Consider the following 19,023-nt stretch of genomic DNA (forward strand, 5'->3'; position numbering starts at 1 on the left):
ACTTTTCTTGTATGGTCAGGGAGGGTACAACTCCACAGGAGAAGAGGGGGGGGGGGAAGAGAGGTTGACTACTACCTACTTGAAGGTTGTTTTTGTATGTTTGTATCTGTATTTTTGCCTTCATATAAATATTCAATAAAACAGAATTTGCAAAAGAAAAAAAAAGGGGGGGGGGCATCCTTCGACTCCAAATGTGGTCAATCAGTGCAACAAGAAATGTAAGCGATCGGAGGATGAGGCCTAAAACGTCCTCACCTGCCATTATAACAAGACACCCCCCCCAAAAAAAAAACATTAGCACCAAAAAATGAGAGCCAACAAAAATTGGCCGATCTAACCAGGACAAACACAAGAAGAATGGGCTTTTTAGGAATGCCCGATTTACCTCTTTACGCCACGGGGTCTCCGAATGTTATAAACAAAGAGCCGTTTACTGTCCTTTAGATTTTGAGGGGGTTGGACAGTGCGAGTAGAACGTGTCCTGGTGTCCATGGGAGCAAACAATGAGCCATCGTTGGTTTTAGTGGGAGGAATAGTGTCCTATTGATGGTATCAGGGGATGGAATAGTGTCCCTATTTCAATGGGGGGGGGGGGGATATTGCCCCACCGTTGGTATCAGGGGGAGGAATAGTGTCCCACCACTGCTTTTAGTGCGGGGGGGGGGGGGAATAGTGCCCCATTGTTGACATCAGGGGGAGGAACAGTGCCCCATCACTTGTGGGAGGAATAATACTCCATTGTTGGTTTTAGTGGGAGAAATAGTGTCCTATTGCTGGTATCAGGGGATGTAATAGTGTCCCCTAATTGGTGTCAGTGGGAAGAATAGTGCTCCATCAATGGGGGGGAATATTGTCCCACTGTTGGTACCACTTGCGTCAGTGGGCGGAATAGTACTCCATTGTTGGTGTCATTAGCAGGAATTATGCCCTACTGTTGGTGTCAGAGGTAGGAATAGTGCCTGGTATCGGTGGATGGAATAGGGCCATACAATAGCAAGCAAAGGGCCACGGTTTGAAGTCCACACTGCCTAAATGCCAACACACACTATTAGCTGGATTCAGGTAGATGCGTGTATTTTTACGGCGGTGTAGCGTATCGTATTTACGCTACGCCTCTGTAAGTCAGAGAGGCAAGTGCTGTATTCACAAAGCACTTGCCTCCTAAGTTACGGCGGCGTAGCGTAAATGGGGCCGGCGTAAGCGCGCCTAATTCAAATGAGGATGAGGGGGGCATGTTTTATGTAAATGGGTGGTGACCCGACGTGATTGACGTTTTTTTACGAACGGCGCATGCACATATCCCAGTGTGCATTGCTCCAAAGTACGCCGCAAGGACGTATTGGTTTAGACGTGAACATAAATAACGTCCAGCCCCATTCACGGACGACTTACGCAAACGACGTAAAATTTAAAATTTCGACGCGGGAACGACGGCCATACTTAACATTCACTAGGCCAGCTATTTGTTCGACTAACTTTACGCCGGAAAAAGCCATACGTAAACGACATAAAAAAAAAAAAAAAAAAAAAAAAAAAAAAACCACATTTCCGACACATGTTGGGAAAGTAACGCTCACATTGATTGTGCTCTCAACCAAGCTCTCAAACCATCAAATGGCTGGTGTCATAACTGGATTACATGTGCAGCATTATGGCAGTCGAAGATCAGAGGCCAAGATGGCCGCTTCCTTGGCTAAAAACAATAGGAGGGTTTAGTTCCGATTTAAGGGAAAAAAAGGAGGTAATTGTGAGGGCGTAAAAATGTAACTGGGGAGGAAGGGTCGGAAAGCACATTTCCGACACATGTTGGGAAAGTAACGCTCACATTGGTTGTGCTCTCAACCTCTGAACGCGGGGCGTAAAAATGTAACTGGGGAGGAAGGGTCGGAAAGCACATTTCCGACACGTTGGGAAAGTAACGCTCACATTGGTTGTGCTCTCAACCTCTGAACGCGGGGCGTAAAAATGTAACTGGGGAGGAAGGGTTCTTCGGGGGGTGGGGAATCCTGAAGATCTGCTTTAACAATCTCTAGTCCCTCACCAATGTGGCCACAACTGAGCTTCCACGGGTTGACTTTTCTGCATTTGTTAAGGCTGCAATTAATGAAAAGATCGTACTCAGGCCCGACGAATAAAAAAATAAATTTCCCCAGTAGTCTCTGGTAGTTTTTTTTTTTTCCAGACACGTACACTAAAGTACAAAGTTATTAAAAATTGTTCATAAACAAAATATTCATCCTCGGTTACGTCCCACAGACTGGAGTCCATCTTGATGCCTCACTGGCAAGCTCTCCGTTCGTCGTCAGTGGAACAGCTCCTACACATTCATGGCGGGAAGCTCCTCGCTATCCCGTGTTGGAGGATTTCTAGGCGACCGATAAAACGCTCCTTGAGTTCTATACTATGTTCATTCTATCTTGATTATCAATACCTGACTCACTGCTAAGGCTTTCTACTGACCCTGGGGCAGAAAGGGCTTCGTAGTCAAAGTGGATTTTCTTGTGTCTTTTCAGGTCGAAATTGTTAATGAAGCATTTCCCGCATGCCGAGCAAGAATACGGCTTCTCCCCGGTGTGGATCTTGTGGTGTCGGATAAGATGGGCGTTGGTGACGAAACATTTGCCGCAGTCGGGGCAGATGAAAGGCTTGACGCCCGTGTGAATCTTTCGATGGACCCCGAGATTGGACTTGGTGGTAAAATGCTTCCCGCACTCGGGGCAAGGGTGCGGCTTCTTGGCGAGGTCAACGGGCAGGCTCTTGAGGAACTCCGCGCGTTTGGAACCTGGCTTCGGCCGGTTCTCGTCGTGGATCTTCTCGTGTCTTTTCAGGTCGGAGTTGCTGATGAAACTTTTCCCACAGGCCATGCAGGAATGCGGCTTCTCCCCAGTGTGAATCTTCCAGTGCCTGATGAGGTGGGAGTTACTGATGAAGCGCTTGGTGCATTCAGAGCACCGAAAAGGGCGCTCACCGGTGTGGATCCTCTGGTGTAGAGACAAGTTGGAGTTGGTGGTAAACCGTTTGCCGCACACTGGACAGCAATAAGGCTTTTCTCCGGTGTGAGTCCTCTGGTGATGGGCCAGGTACGTGCAGGTGGTGAAGGACTTCTCACAGTCGGGGCACGAGTATGGTTTCTCTCCAGCGCGGCTCCTTTGGTGATTGAGGCGTTCAGAGCTCCGCTTGGTAGACTTCACATCACACTTGTACTGCTCATCTGCCGGTGGCTCCTGTTGGCTGTTGTTATTCTCTTCTTCTTCAGGAGAAATGCTGCCATACTCCGAATCTTCTGTGAGATCTTCACCATCCGACTCCTCCTCAATATAAGTATCATCTTGAGGCGAAGAAGACTTAGAGAGAGGAAGCTGGTCTTCGTCACAAGAGTCTTCTTCTTCCTCCTTTATATCTGTGGAGGCAAGACTAGGGTCATCCAGTGTGGAATATCCAGAGTGCAGATGGTGTTCTCCATCACTCCACTGGGGTTCCTCCTTAACAACGGTGGCTGGGAAAGCTACAGCAGTGTCTCCATCACACTCCGATGGCTCGACTTTAATTCCGGAACTATGTGACTGTGGAGGATCTTCCAGCTCCTCTTTGTACAATGTCAGCATTCCGGGGACATCCTCCACTGCACGGGACATACTTTGCCCTTCCAGTAAGGAGAGTTTAGCAGTCGACCAATTTACAACAAAGTTGTGAACTTCTTTCAGCCGAGGTTGGGTCCTCCATGCAACAAACCTGTTAGAAAGAAAGACATGGTGGTGAGAATGAGGAAGCCTGGAGGTAAATCAGGTTGTTAGTTAGAAAAGGGACTCTACAGGGCATTCTCCAGTTGAATAAGGTTGGAGGTGGAAGTGACCAAGACAAACCTAGAAAGTATTTTTTTCTTTTTTTCAGATAACATTGTAGAGCAGGGTCATCGTGGGCCGCATAGGCATTATGGCTGCCCTCAAAGGGCCAGTCGAACCTAAAAGAGTATATCAATTTATTCAGGGTTTTATTTCTCAGAGAATAGGTGCAGGAACTCAACCAGGCCTCCCCTCCCCCGCCAAACTGCACTGAACAATGGGTGTGTCCAAATTGCACAGTGGGAGCATTATAAAGGGGCAATAAATACCAAGAGTGCTATATTTACAGAATTCAGGAATGCTGTATATATAGGGTGCAGTTTCAGGAGTACCCTATGCACAGAGCGCAGGGTTCAGGGGTGCGCAACGTACAGAGCGCAGGGTTCAGGGGTGCGCAACGTACAGAGCGCAGGGTTTAGAAGTGCGCAACGTACAGAGCGCAGGGTTTAGAAGTGCGCTACGTACAGAGTGCAAGGTTTAATGGGTGCGCTGTGTACAGGTTGCAGGGTTTAGGGGTGTGCGGTGTACAGGTTGCAGGGTTCAGGAGTGCACTACATACAGAGCGCAGGGCTCAGAGGTGCGAGTGTACAGGGTAATGCCCTACATATAGAGTGCAGGGGTGCGCTATGTGCAGAGTGCAGGGGTGCGCTACGTGCAGAGTGCAGGGGTGTTCCCAACCCACCTGTGTGTGGGAGATGATGGCCACAGCATGTATACAGACCCATGAACTCAGCACAGGGGTGGTGGGAACCCTTCATAATGGACACAGCAGGTGTACAGACTCGGGAGCTCAACACAGGGATGGTGGAAACCCTGTAATGGACACAAGAGTACAGACCTGAGAACTAAGTACAGGAATGGTGGGAACCCCCTCATAATGGGCACAGCGGGTGTACAGACCTGGGAACTCAGCACAGGGATGGTGGAACCCCTCATAATGGGCACAGCGGGTGTACAGACCTGGGAACTCAGCACAGGGGTGGTGGGAACCCCTCATAATGGGCACAGCGGGTGTACAGACTCTGGAACTCAGCACAGGGATGGTGGAACCCCTCATAATGGGCACAGCAGGTGTCAGCTGACAGGTCCACTTTAATCACCTGCATCAGATGTGATGCCCGGCAGCGTCTGACACCACGTTCCAAGCCAACAAAATGGGTCACCCTTCTTGATGGCGGGTGGCCCAATCCATGACGGCAATCACTGGGTGGAGAAGCCAATCATCGGAGCCCTATGGAGGCCAAATAAAGCCTTTGATTACGGAGAACGCACAGCGCAGCCCATGAACGCCGCACCTTACACCGCCAACGCTCAACTCCGGGTGCCTCCCGCCTATATATATATATAATTTAACAAGATATGAGAAGATCATAATTATAAACAATAATAATAATATAAATAATAATAACCTCTTACTTCTGGGGGGTCATGTGACCAGGGGGGGAAGCTTACAACTTCATTACAAACCTCCTGATCACATGACTGACCCCCCCCAATACTGGCAGGCCCCTGGTTATAATACGGGTTCATCACACTAATAAAATCTCCCCAGCTCCTCCATGGTTACCTGCAGCCGCTATTAGGCACCACACACATCACCCTCTCCTCTCCTTCTTCCTGAGACAACAGGAAAGGAAGTTGTAGCGACACTTCCGGCCTGTGCGTTCCACAGTGCTTCTGCTTTGTGCGTTCCAAAGGCCGGATGGCGCCCGGCGCGTTCTTGCCCGCGATCACGGCTGCGAGGTTCCGCCTTAATGCTAGGGACGCTTCCAAGCGAGGAGTATAAGAAAGGCCGGATAGTGGATTGCAGAATGAATCAGAGATCGGGAGTCATATAGATTCTCTGAGCTCTTCTACGCAGAATCTTTATCTGTAAATGAATCCTCCACAGAGTCAGCTGAGGATCACTTCTTATAGTATTTAAAAAAAATATATATATAAAAAATACTTGTCTTCCCTAGTCAAAGCAGGAGATTATAAAATGTAATGAATCTTGACTAATAACATGCATTATCACCTTTTCATTGTCCAAAATTATTAAAATAGTAATACTAAAATTATTATTAGTAGCATTATTAGTACTGTATTAAAACTGAAATAAAATAATGCTATTAAATTATTATAAAAATATTGACAATGAATATAATAATAATATTGATTGGCTGGGAAGAGATCCAGAATAATAGTGGAGCGATATTATCAATGGGATCCCCAAGGTGTGGCTACTATGATTGGTTCCCACTATCCTTGCTTAGAAACATGAGTATAAACTAAGGTGGCTAGGCACACTCAAAACTCCAATGTGGCTGAGAAGACGGCCAGGACAATGATGGCCAATCCCCAATCCCCAAGGTGTGGATATTATTATGGGTTCCCACCATCCTTCCTCAGAAACATGCGTACAACCTATGGTGGACAGGCACACCCAAAACTCCAATGTGGCTGGGAAGAGGTCCTGAATAATGGTTGTGGGATCTTATCAATGGGATCCCAAGGTGTGGCTACTATGGTGGGTTCCCACCATCCTTCCTCAGAAACATGATTACAGCCTAACGTGGCCAGGCACACCCAAAGCGCTAGGAAGAGGTCCAGCACAAAGGTGCTGGAATCCTATCAATGGGATCCTTAAGGTGTGGCCACTTTGATTGGTTCCCACCATCCTTGCTTAAAAAAATGAGTACAGCCTAACGTGGCCAATCACACCCAAAACTCCAATGTGGCTGGGAAGAGGTCCAGCACAAAGGTGGTGGAATCCTTATCAATGGGATCCTTAAGGTGTGGCCACTTTGATGGGTTTCCACCATCCTTGCTAGGAAATATGAGTACAAACCTGAGGTGGCCAGGCGCACTTAAAACTCCAAATAAGCTGAGAAGAGGGTCAGGACAATGGTGGTGGGATCCCCAAGGTGTGGCTACTATGATGGGTTCCCACCACCCTTCCTCAGAAACATGAATACAATCTAAGGTGGCCGGGCACACCCAAACCGCCAATGTGGCCGGGAAGAGGTCCTGAATAATGGTTGTGGGATCTTATCAATGGGATCCCAAGGTGTGGCTACTATGGTGGGTTCCCACCATCCTTCCTCAGAAACATGATTACAGCCTAACGTGGCCAGGCACACCCAAAGCGCCAATGTGGCTAGGAAGAGGTCCAGCACAAAGGTGCTGGAATCCTATCAATGGGATCCTTAAGGTGTGGCCACTTTGATTGGTTCCCATCATCCTTGCTTAAAAAAATGAGTACAGCCTAACGTGGCCAATCACACCCAAAACTCCAATGTGGCTGGGAAGAGGTCCAGCACAAAGGTGGTGGAATCCTTATCAATGGGATCCTTAAGGTGTGGCCACTTTGATGGGTTTCCACCATTCTTGCTAGGAAATAGGAGTACAACCTAAGGTGGCCAGGCGCACTCAAAACTCCAATTAAGCTGAGAAGAGGGCCAGGACAATGGTGGTGGGATCCACAAGGTGTGGCTACTATGATGGGTTCCCACCATCCTTCCTCAGAAACATGAATACAACCTAAGGTGGCCAGGCACACCCAAACCGCCAATGTGGCTGGGAAGAGGTCCAGAATAGTGGTGGTGGGATCTTATCAATGGGATCCCAAGGTGTGGCTACTATGGTGGGTTCCCGCCATACTTGCTAAGAAACACGAGTACAACCTAAGGTGGCCAGGCACACCCAAAACGTGGCTGGGAAGAGATCCAGAATAATGGTGGTGGGATCTTTTCAATGGGATCCCCAAGGCATGGCTACTATGATCTTCCTTGCTAAGAAACACGAGTGCAACCTAAGGTGGCTGGGGACACCCAAAACTCCAATGTGGCTGGAAAGAGGTCCATAATAATGATTGTGGGACCTTATTAATGGGATCCCCAAAGTCTGGCTTTTATGATTGGTTCCCATCTTCCTTGCTAAGAAATATGACTACAACCTACCATGATCAGGCGTACCCAAAACTCCAATGTGACTGGGAAGAAGCCCTGAACAATGGTGGTGGGATCTTATCAATGGGATCCCCAAGGTGTGGCTACTATTATGGGTTCCCTTATTCCTTGCTAAGAAACATGACTACAACCTAACATGGCCATGCGCACCCAAAACTCCAATGTGCCTGGGAAGAGCCCCAGAACAATGGTGGTGGGATCTTATCAATGGGATCCCCAAGGTGTGGCTACTATGATGGGTTCCCGCCATACTTGCTAAGAAACACGAGTACAGCCTAACTTGGTCAATCACACCCAAAACTCCAATGTGGCTGGGAAGAGATCCAGAATAACGGTGGTGGGATCTTATCAATGGAATCCCCAGGGTTTGGCTGCTATGGTGGGTTCCCACCATCCTTGCTAAGAGACACGAGTACAACCTAACATGGTCAGGCGTACCCAAAACTCCAAATGTGGCTGGGAAGAGGCCCAGAACAATGGTGGTGGGATCCTATCAATGGGATCCCCAAGGTGTGGCTACTATGATGGGTTCCCTTATTCCTTGCTAAGAAACATGACTACAACCTAACATGGCCATGCGCACCCAAAACTCCAATGTGCCTGGGAAGAGGCCCAGAACAATAGTGGCGAGATCTTATCAATGGGATCCCCCAAGGCCTATAATATGTGACTCTAGTTGTAAATAAAAATACATTTTGGATGGCCTGCCCCTATACTGGCATACCCTGTACAAGAACGTCACTCAGGACAAGTGCTGACTTTAAATATTTTATTCACAAGCTTCACGAACATAGAAGAACAAATCAGTACAGGTGTACCATACATTCAATAAGTTATTTTTAAAATATTAGTTATTTATTTAGTTATTTAAGGGCAGCTCCACAAAAAAACAGCAAGTGGGGAACCAAAGTGAGGGAAGTGGTTATGATGTAGAATATATCTCCTCCGTGATACAAAAGTCCTCGATCCACTGCTACAGTGTTCCAGATCAATGAGCTGATGTCCCTTTATATCAAGGAGTCTGTATGAATCATATTCATTCATATTAATATTTTGCTGAGTTTTTTTAATGGGAAATTTTAATTTGGAGATTTTTTTGAATACATGAGAAGAATCTCAAGTCTACTGTATCACAACTTTTTGCCAACGCTGAAAATTAACCTTTGTGATAGAACCAAAAATATAAGTAGATTTGGCCAATTCAATAACAGTTGACAATGAAAGAGTTAAAGGCTGGATTTATGGATACAAGATAGTGTGGTCGCTAGATATAATTCTAGCGACCACAGGCAAAATTAGTTACATTAAGTGAGCTTCCTTGTGGTCATCCAGATCCAAAGGGGGTAAAGAAAACTCCTAAACTCAAAAACAGGTCCCTCTCAAAAATGGAATGTTCTCAAATTGAAACAGTAACTGTACTTTTACCAAAACCATATGTAACGTTTTTATAAACCCCTGGCAAAATTAAAAACCTCCCCATCCACAGATCTATACTTACCTTATGGCCTCCTCAATCCTTTGCCTCCTAGTAGAATATATTTAAACTCTAGCTTTCCGTAGACTTCTATGTGCCAGTCAACAGACCACTTCCTGTAAAGCCGCGTACACACGATCAGTCCATTCGATGAGAACGGTCTGATGGACCGTTGTCATCGGTTAACCGATGAAGCTGACTGATGGTCCGCCGTGCCTACACACCATTGGTTAAAAAAAACGATCGTATCAGAACACGGTGACGTAAAACACAACGACGTGCTGAAAAAAACTAAGTTCAATGCTTCCAAGCATGCGTCGACTTGATTCTGAGCATGCGTGGATTTTTAACCGATGGTTGTGCCTACTAACGATCGGTTTTGACCTATCGGTTAGGAATCCATCGGTTACATTTAAAGCAAGTTGGCTATTTTTTAACCGATGGTTAAATAACCTATGGGGCCCACACGCGATCGGTTTTGACCGATGAAAACAGTCCATCAGACCGTTGTCCTCTGTTTAACCTATCGTGTGTACGAGGCCTAACAGTTGATGGGCTGGCACTAAGAAGATAATGGTTGTCAAGAGGTGAAGAATTGAAGAGACCGCGACCAAGGTATTAGAGTAAGTACAGATATGTGTAAGGGGTAAGTGTGTGGGATCTTGTCAGGAGGCTGAAGAAGAACGAAACCCCCCCAGTTGTTAAAACCAATTTTTAAATTAAACCTTACAACCCAGTTCTCCTTCTAAGTAAGTTCTTTGTTGCCTTCTCAGGTCAATGGCGCGGCACCCATGAGAATTCCTTATGGAACGTTTGCCATCTTAAGTACAGGAGTTGGGTTTCTAACCCATGTGGATTACCTGGTTAAGTACATGGTAAAGGACTTCTTGTATAAGGCGTAGATGTAGTTTCTCGTACATGTGAACTCTCAAGTCCAGAGTAGGTGGCGAAACATTTTTCGCACAACGGTACAGTTTCTTTCCCATGCAAAACCCTCAAGCGGGTCACAAAATCATCCTTGGTGAAAAAAACAAATACCTCTTTCGGCACACTTGGATATGAAGGAAGGAACACACTGTGTCCAGGAAGCTACCACTTATGTTGTGTGGTTCAAAAACGTTTATTAAAAATGTCAAGAAGTACATCGAGCCAACATGTTTCGGGGGAGTGGACTCTTCTTCTTCAGGGCTGTTGCTGTAAGTTATTGGATGAGAGATTTGGGTGGTGGTTTGATGCCTCTGCATCCTTAGCCGGCACTTTCCTGAAATCCAGTAATCAATATATCCTTTTGAGAACCGCTGCCATCCAATAGTATGCAGCAACAGCCCTGAGAAAGGCAAAGTCGTTTCCCCGAAACTCGTTGGTTCCATTTGCATGTTGTTATTTTTAATAAAAGTCTTATGAACCACACAACATAAGTTGTAGTTTTCTGAACACTGGGCACTCCTTCCTTCATATCCAAGACTGTACACTGAGACGACCCTAAGGCTGTATCTAAAAAGTAGCAGCCCAAGTCTCCAGTCGGTCCTCTGCCTCCATCTACCATTGGACAAAACCTACAGGAAGAAATCTCTTCCACTCTGACCATAGATCACCCATCCAGGATTAGAGACTGATCCAGCCAGTCAAGCGTAGTCTCCCGCACAAACCAAATCATTTGACACACAGATATGGCTCCTCCCCCGTGTGGCATTTCCGATGTCTCCTGAGATGTGAGTTCCTAACAAAACGTTTCCCGCACTCCGAACAACAATACGGCTTCTCTCCGGTGTGAATGCGATAATGAAGTGTAAGATTGGAATGTGCAGCGAAGCGTTTTCCGCACTCCGAGCAAGGGTAGGGTTTCTCGCCGGTGTGAACCCGCCAGTGCTGCACCAAGCAGCTATAAGCCGGGAAAGATTTCCCACATTCCGAACAAGAGTAAGGATTTTCCCCTGTATGATTTCTCCAATGGACAACAAAAGAAGCTCGGCTGAGGAAACTCTTGCCGCACTCGGTGCAAGAATATGGCTTGACTCTGTCACCTATGTGGCTTTGCCGATGCCTAGTAAGGTGTGAGTTTCGGAGGAAGCATTTGCCGCACTCTGGGCAGGAATATGGTTTCACTCCCAAGTGTATCTTCCGGTGAAGTCCCAGATTGGAGTAAGTGGAGAAGAACTTGCCGCAATCAGGACAGGGGTAAGATGTTGTGGTCGTGTGGAGCATTTGTTGTGGAGTAAGGCCATCAGAGGTAGTAAAACAATAAGGCTCCTGTCTGGCATGAGACCTCTGATGGGCCACCAGGTCGGACCTGACCCTAAAATACTTATTGCATTCAAAACAAGCAAATGGTTTGTTGCAAGAACGAGACTCCTGGGTGTTTTGGCTTTGATCAAGGCATAAAGGAGGGTAAAAGACTGGTACATATTCCCCCTGATCCTGAGCAGTGGTAGAACGTGCATGGGAAGAAAATTCATTTTGGGTGTGATGGTCCTCCTTAAAATGAGCAGATAGGTATTGTGTATGTTCTGTTAGAGTGGCGATGTTAGACTGGAGGTGATGCTCTTGAATTAAGAGTGTCTCCACCTTACAATCAGCTAATGGAGACTGCGCATAGGTGGTAGTAGAGTCTACAGGGTGGAGAAAATGCTCCTCAACTAAGATTGTCTCCACCTTACAATCAGCTGATGTTGAGTGTGTATGGGTGGTTGTAGAGTCTACAGGGTGTAGGGAATGCTCTTCAACTAAGAGTGTCTCCACCTTACACCCAGCTGATGGAGATTGTGTATAGGTGGTTGTAGAGTCAACAGGGTGGAGGAAATGACCTTCAACTAAGGGTGTCTCCACCTTACAATCAGCTGATGGAGACTGTGTATAGGTGGTTGTAGAGTCAACAGGGTGGAGGAAATGCTCTTCAGCTAAGAGTGTCTCCACCATACAACCAGCTGATGCAGACTGTGTATGTGTGGTTGTTGACTGTACAGGGTGGAGGAAATGCTCTTCAAGCGGGAGAAGTTCTTCCTTAACTTGTGTAGACGTAATTGGAAATTGTCCTTGGTCTGCTTCACAAGAACTCAAAGTCTTGGGGATGTCATCCAGGGTATGGGTCATATTTTGCTGCACTGCTGAGGAGGACTGATCAGTTAGGGGATTGGTAACAATAACGGAATCATCGTTTGGACAGTTTGGTGATGGTGGATCTGTTGGAGAAAAAGACATCAGAGTGAGAGGAAGGAAACATCTAAATATATCAGGCCTCGTACACACGACCGAACATGTCCGCGGAAACTGGTCCGTCGGACCAGTTTCCGCGGACATGTTCGGTCGTGTGTAGGGCCGACCGGACAATTTTCCGGCCTACCGGACAGGTTTCCAGCGGACAAATGTTTCTTAGCATGCTAAGAAACATTTCAGCTGGAAGCCTGTCCGTCGGACATGTCCGCTGGCCCGAGAACCCGCGCATTGCGTCAAAGTGATTCGACGCATGCGTGGAAGCATTGAACTTCCGGGTTCGCGCACGTCGCCGCGTCATCGTCGTCGTCGCCACGTCACAGGGTCGTCACAGCGTCGTCACCGCGTATTCTGTCCGCGGGGAATTTGGTCTGATGGTGTGTACAGCCATCAGACCAAATGATCCCAGAGGACATGTCCGATTAAAACGGTCCGCGGACCGTTTTCATCGGACAGATCCGCTCGTCTGTACGAGGCCTCAGAGTTTATAAACTGAAGAAAGTTCTTGGCAGGAGGAACATTCCTGTACAGATAAAGGTGGTCTCAAATGCTATAGGATGAGCGAGGAGAAGACCTTGCCAACTGCATAAGACCCAAAGTCCCTCAAATCTTAACCCTACAAACTTCTTTCTTCCTGAAGGCCTGATATACTGTACGTGCCTGCAGATATGGTATAAAAACCCAACTCAGGCCGTAATATTTCAAAAATCTGAGAGACTTACACGCACTCAGATTAAATTAGCAATTTATATTCTCACTGACACTAAATAAACCATAACAGAGTATAATGCAAGGCTGTGGAGTCGGTAGATAAATGTTTAGACTCCTAAATGTTCTGACAATCTAAATTTAGTAGGAGTCGGAGTTGGAGTCGGTGCATTGTTTGCCGACTCCCACTCCAGGTACCCAAAATTTCCTCCGACTCCTCGACTCCAACTCCACAGCCCTGGTATAATGAACACATTTGCACTTTGCAGAAACATTATATTCTGACCCCACATCCTCTTACCCGGTGATGTAAGGGGCGGCTGATTCTCCATCATGACGTCCTTGTAGAGATCCTTGTGTCCTTCTATATACTCCCACTCCTCCATGGAGAAATAGACAGTGACATCCTGACACCTTATAGCAGTGTTTCTCAACCTTTTTCCAGTTGGGGCACCCTTAAAAAGTATTTTCAGTCTTGAGGCACCCCAGTCCAAGGCTTGGTTCACATTACGGTGTGTTGCAGAACACGCGCAAAATCGCGCTCATTCCTGACACACAGAATAATGCTCTGCTCTTTAGAGGTACCATTAATTCTTAATGGTACACCCACACATTGGAAAATGTGGGGTGCTTTTGCTGCAGTCCAATTAAAAAAAAAGAAGAAGGTTGGGGACTTGTTTCCCTGCATTTTTGTGGGTACAGAAGCCCATTGAAATGAATGGTCTGCACAGATGTGAACCAAGGGCTTGTTAACATGTCAAAGGGGCGGTAAAACCCACATGGTTGAGCCATTTTTACCACCCCCAACTTCTCTACCTTTAGCTGCAGAGGCAGCAGCTGGGGTGTTCACATGCTGTGGCTGCAACTGGAGGTATATCGAGGGTGAATGGGGGTGCACTGCAACTACCCCGCAACTGTGTGCATTGCCCGGTTGCGGTGCAGTGATGCTGCATTTACGGGCTTAAAACAGGTAGTAAAGAGGCAACATAATGCCTCTTTACGGCCTGTCAAATGCCTCTGAAAAGCGATCTGTGCATGGATTGCTTTTCAGAGAAGCAGCGGTCCTTGCTATCAAACAAGCCCTACAAAATCCATTGTCATGGTACAGGAATGGGGGGGGGGGGTCAGGATTAAAAGTAACATACATATAGACACAGGCTTACACATGCATACACATACATACCAGGGTTGCCAACTTTCAGTAAATTTACGAACAGTTTGTAAAATCCGTACTTTTTATATCTGTCCTTGAATGTCCATTGCGGACATGTAGGCTGCATGTCTGTAACTGACATTCATGGACAGATGCAAAAAGTATGGATTTTACAAACTGTTCGTAAATTTACTGAAAGTTGGCAACCCTGATACATACATACACATAAACACACACACACACACACACAGACACAGACACATACACACACATACAAACAGACAGACACATGTGTGCACACACACACACACACACACATACAGGCAGACAGTCTACATGCGCACACACACACACACACATATAGACAGACAGTCTACATGCGCACACACACACAGTCACATGTGCACACACATACAGACACAGTCACATGTGCACACACACATACAGACAGTCACATGTGCACACATACAGACAGTCACATGCGTGCGCACACACACAGACAGACAGTCACATGTGCACACACACACACACACACATACAGACAGTCACATGTGCACACACACACACACACAGACAGACACATGTGCACACACACACACACACACACACACAGACAGACAGTCACATGTGCACACACAGACAGTCACATGTGCACACACACACACACAGACAGACAGACACATGTGCACACACAGACAGACAGTCACATGTGCACACACACAGACAGTCACATGTACACACACACACACACAGACAGTCACATGTGCACACACACACACATACAGACAGACAGTCACATGCGCGCACACACACACAGACAGACAGTCACATGCGCACACACACACACAGACAGTCACATGTGCACACACACATACAGACAGGCAGTCACATGTGCACACACACACACACAGTCACATGTGCACACACACATACATACATACATACATACAGTCACATGTGCACACACACACACACACATACAGACAGTCACATGTGCACACACACATACATACATACAGTCACATGTGCACACACACACATACAGACAGTCACATGTGCACACACACATACATACATACAGTCACATGTGCACACACACATACAGACAGTCACATGTGCACACACACACATACAGACAGTCACATGTGCACACACACATACATACATACAGTCACATGTGCACACACACACACACATACAGACAGTCACATGTGCACACACACATACATACATACAGTCACATGTGCACACACACATACATACATACAGTCACATGTGCACACACACATACAGACAGTCACATGTGCACACACACACATACAGACAGTCACATGTGCACACACACACAGACAGACAGTCACATGTGCACACACACACATACAGTCACATGCACGCACACACACACATACAGACAGTCACATGTGCACACACAGACAGACAGTCACATGTGCACACACACACATACAGTCACATGCACGCACACACACACATACAGACAGTCACATGTGCACACACACAGACACATGTATAAAGCCATTTTAAAAAAAAATAATGTAGCTTCTAGCTCAGTACCTTTCCAGATTTCTCTTTAGCCGGGTACTGCACTCTAGGGGGAAGCAGAGAGCACAGCACACTCCTCTGCACTTTACTTTTTTTTACTCATTTTTGAAGCCGACAGAGCTTCTCACAGTTCGGCAGGAGAGCTCATCTGACAGCCTTCTCTCCACTGACCCCCGCGGCACACCTGAGAGCCTCTGACGGCACACCAGTGTGCCGCGGCACACTGGTTGACAAAGGCTGCCTTATAGGAACCTGACACACACAATGATACCGTCACCATCCAGACACACCCCTTGTCTGTTACTGGATAATGTCCCAGAATTCCCGGCACCGCTCACCTCTCCTGTCAGCAGCTCTATGATCTTCTGGGTGACTTCTAGGATCTTCTTGTCGATGTTTCCCTCAGGTGGCAAGGAGAGAGTTGGTAGTTTATTGGCTTTTTTCTTTATGGGTCCATAATTCTATGCAGAAAGATACAATATACATCATACAGAAACAATCCCCATATTACTCCTCACCTAGACAAGAGTGATGTTATGTGACCTCCCAGAATGCTCCTCACCTCTCTGGTCAGGTCTGTGTTTTATTAATAGAGATAAGAGTGATGTCATGTGACCTCCCAGAATCCTCCTCAACTCTCTGGTCAGGTCTGTGTTTAATTAATAGAGATACGAGTGATGTCATGTGACCTCCCAGAATCCTCCTCACCTCTCCGGTCAGCTCTGTATTTTATTAATAGAGATAAGAGTGATGTCATGTGACCTCCCAGAATCCTCCTCACCACTCAGGTCAGCTCTGTATTTTATTAATAGAGATAGGAGTGATGTCATGTGACCTCCCAGAATCCTCCTCACCTCTCCGGTCAGGTCTGTGTTTTATTATTAGAGATAAGAGTGATGTCATGTGACCTCCCAGAATCCTCCTCACCTCTCCGGTCAGGTCTGTGTTTTATTAATAGAGATAAGAGTGATGTCATGTGACCTCCCAGAATCCTCCTCACCACTCCGGTCAGCTCTGTATTTTATTAATAGAGATAGGAGTGATGTCATGTGACCTCCCAGAATCCTCCTCACCTCTCCGGTCAGCAGGTAGATGATCTCCAGTGTAAGGTTTAGGATATTCCCAGACACATCTTCATCCATCCTACGGTGGTTGAGGCGATTTATACTGGACCCACTCTGTAAAAGGTCCTTCCCAGAAGATACTACAAGCTCACAGCTCGACTCCTTTGAAAAGAACACATGGAAATATAAATTAAGCTGCAACATAAATTATTTTAAACAATTATCATCTTAAGGTCAACTCCAGCCATGCTTAGTGGGGTAGGGTTGGAAAGCTTGTCTGAGTTTTGCTGCCTTTATCCCAATATCCCAATACCCAATGGGGGTCATGAGGTGCCACGGTTGTGACCTGCAGGGACATGGGAAGGTACTATTGGCAGGTGAGTCATGGGGGGGCTGCTGAGACTTGTAACATGCTGGGACCAAGGGAGATACTATTGGCAGGAGGATCTGCTGAGAAGCTAGGGATGTGCCCTGCATGGACCCAGGGAGGTACTATTGGTAGATGATGTGTGGGGGCTGCTGGGAAGCCTGGGATGTGACTTGCAGGGGCAGAGTAAAGAAAATGTCATCAGCACATCAAGGATTCCTCGAAAGGGTCCAAAGCTTTATTTCGTGGTTACATGATAGATATACAGCAATGTTTCGGAAAAGCCAGGTAGGGCCCCTTCGTCAGACAATTGACCTGCAGGGACCGAAGGAGACACTTTTGGGTAATTGGGGTTGTTGAGGTGCCAGGGGTGTAACCTGCAGGGACTGAGGGAGGTGCTATTGGCAGGTGAGTAATGGGGGCTACTTAGTAGCCTAGGATGTGACCTGTAGGGACCAAGAAGGTGCTATTGGCATGAGAGTTGTGGGGGCTGCTGAGAAACCGGGGGTGTGACCTGCAGGGACCGAGGGAGGTACTATTAGGAGGTGGGTCACTGGGGTGGCTGAGGTGTCAAGGATGTGACCTGCAGGGACTGAGGAAGGTACTATTAGGAGGTAGGTCATGGGCTGCTGAGAAGTTTATGATGTGACCTGCAAGGACTGAGAGAGGTACTATTGGCAGATGATTTTTGGGGGCTGTTGTGAAGCCAGGACAAAGGGAGGTACTTTTAGGAGGTGGGTCATTTGGGTTGGAGGTTCCAGGGATGTAACCTGCGGGAACTGGAGGAAGTACTATCAGTAAGTGATCCATGTGGACTCACCCAAGTGCTAATTTTAACTCATAGCAATGGCCATAAATTGGGCTTCAGCCTGGGGTGGAGCTACAGCCAGCACAAACAGATTTAAAGAGATGCTTTTTAACGCCAAACCACAGAATGGATCAGAACGGTTACACCCCTTTAGGGGAATCAAGTCAACATGATTTTTTTTAGAAGTGGTGGTTGTTCTCCTTTTACCCATTTATGACAGATATATGTATAAACGTTGCAGTAGGGCCGGGCGGGTGGACCTTTATGGCCAGTCACTACATATGCAGTATATGTCGCTTTGAGGCGCTTGTCAAGAGAACGCTCCACCGGCACCCCACGAACTACAACCAAGATTTCATGGTCATCTCAAGGTCACGTTCCTAAAATATGGAGCTGGTAGGACAGGTTCCCAATGATGTCAGCCAATCACAGTACAGCATGATCTAGAGTCCTTTTAACTGGCCCCCAGCGCCATTTAATGCACCAATTCTCGCTGACACAAAAGGGGTTATACAGCAACAATTAATATAATAATAATAACAATAAAAACAATACATTAAAATATGAGTGTTGATGTTTTAACATTATCACAAATAATTTAATTATTATATTTTTATGACATCATAGTAGTAATAACAATAACAACATAAACAATAACAATAACCCTCTCTCTGCACTAATGCCATTATCATAATTAAAAATAAATCAACAATATTGAAATCTTTCCATTATAGCCAAATATATAATAAACCCCATTGCATTACCTTATTATCATTTGATTAAAATAATAATAATAATCCGCTCCGTGCTTGGAACCTCTTTATTCACATCTGCTTCTCCTGCATTCGAAGGCGCTTCCGGTCCGTGCGTTCCAAGCGGTGCAGTTG

The 19,023-nt window shown here is 46.5% G+C and overlaps 1 protein-coding gene across 1 annotated transcript; it reads right to left on the reverse strand.

Annotated features, from left to right (window-relative positions):
* Positions 1-2,181: 2,181 nt before the first annotated feature.
* On the reverse strand, positions 2,182-10,510 carry LOC120910481 (zinc finger protein 773-like). Its single transcript, XM_040322237.1, has 3 exons — positions 10,360-10,510; positions 5,410-5,608; positions 2,182-3,732 (listed from the first exon to the last, which is right to left on the reverse strand). The coding sequence occupies exons 1-3, from the start codon at positions 10,508-10,510 to the stop codon at positions 2,397-2,399; spliced, it is 1,686 nt and encodes a 561-aa protein (XP_040178171.1). The 3' UTR covers positions 2,182-2,396.
* Between the last annotated feature and the right edge of the window lie 8,513 nt (positions 10,511-19,023).

This window comes from Rana temporaria, chromosome 8 (genome assembly GCF_905171775.1).
Source record: "Rana temporaria chromosome 8, aRanTem1.1, whole genome shotgun sequence".
Lineage (NCBI taxonomy): Eukaryota > Metazoa > Chordata > Amphibia > Anura > Ranidae > Rana > Rana temporaria.

Excerpts from the sequence above, each read along its gene's own strand:
- LOC120910481 (XM_040322237.1), bottom strand. The coding sequence starts at position 10,510 with ATGCAGAGGCATCAAACCACCACCCAAATCTCTCATCCAATAACTTAC. Across the intron at positions 5,609-10,359 it reads TGAACCACACAACATAAGTG|CGTCCCTAGCATTAAGGCGG; the intron begins GTAGCTTCCTGG and ends CTCGCTTGGAAG. Across the intron at positions 3,733-5,409 it reads GTGCCTAATAGCGGCTGCAG|GTTTGTTGCATGGAGGACCC; the intron begins GTAACCATGGAG and ends TCTTTCTAACAG.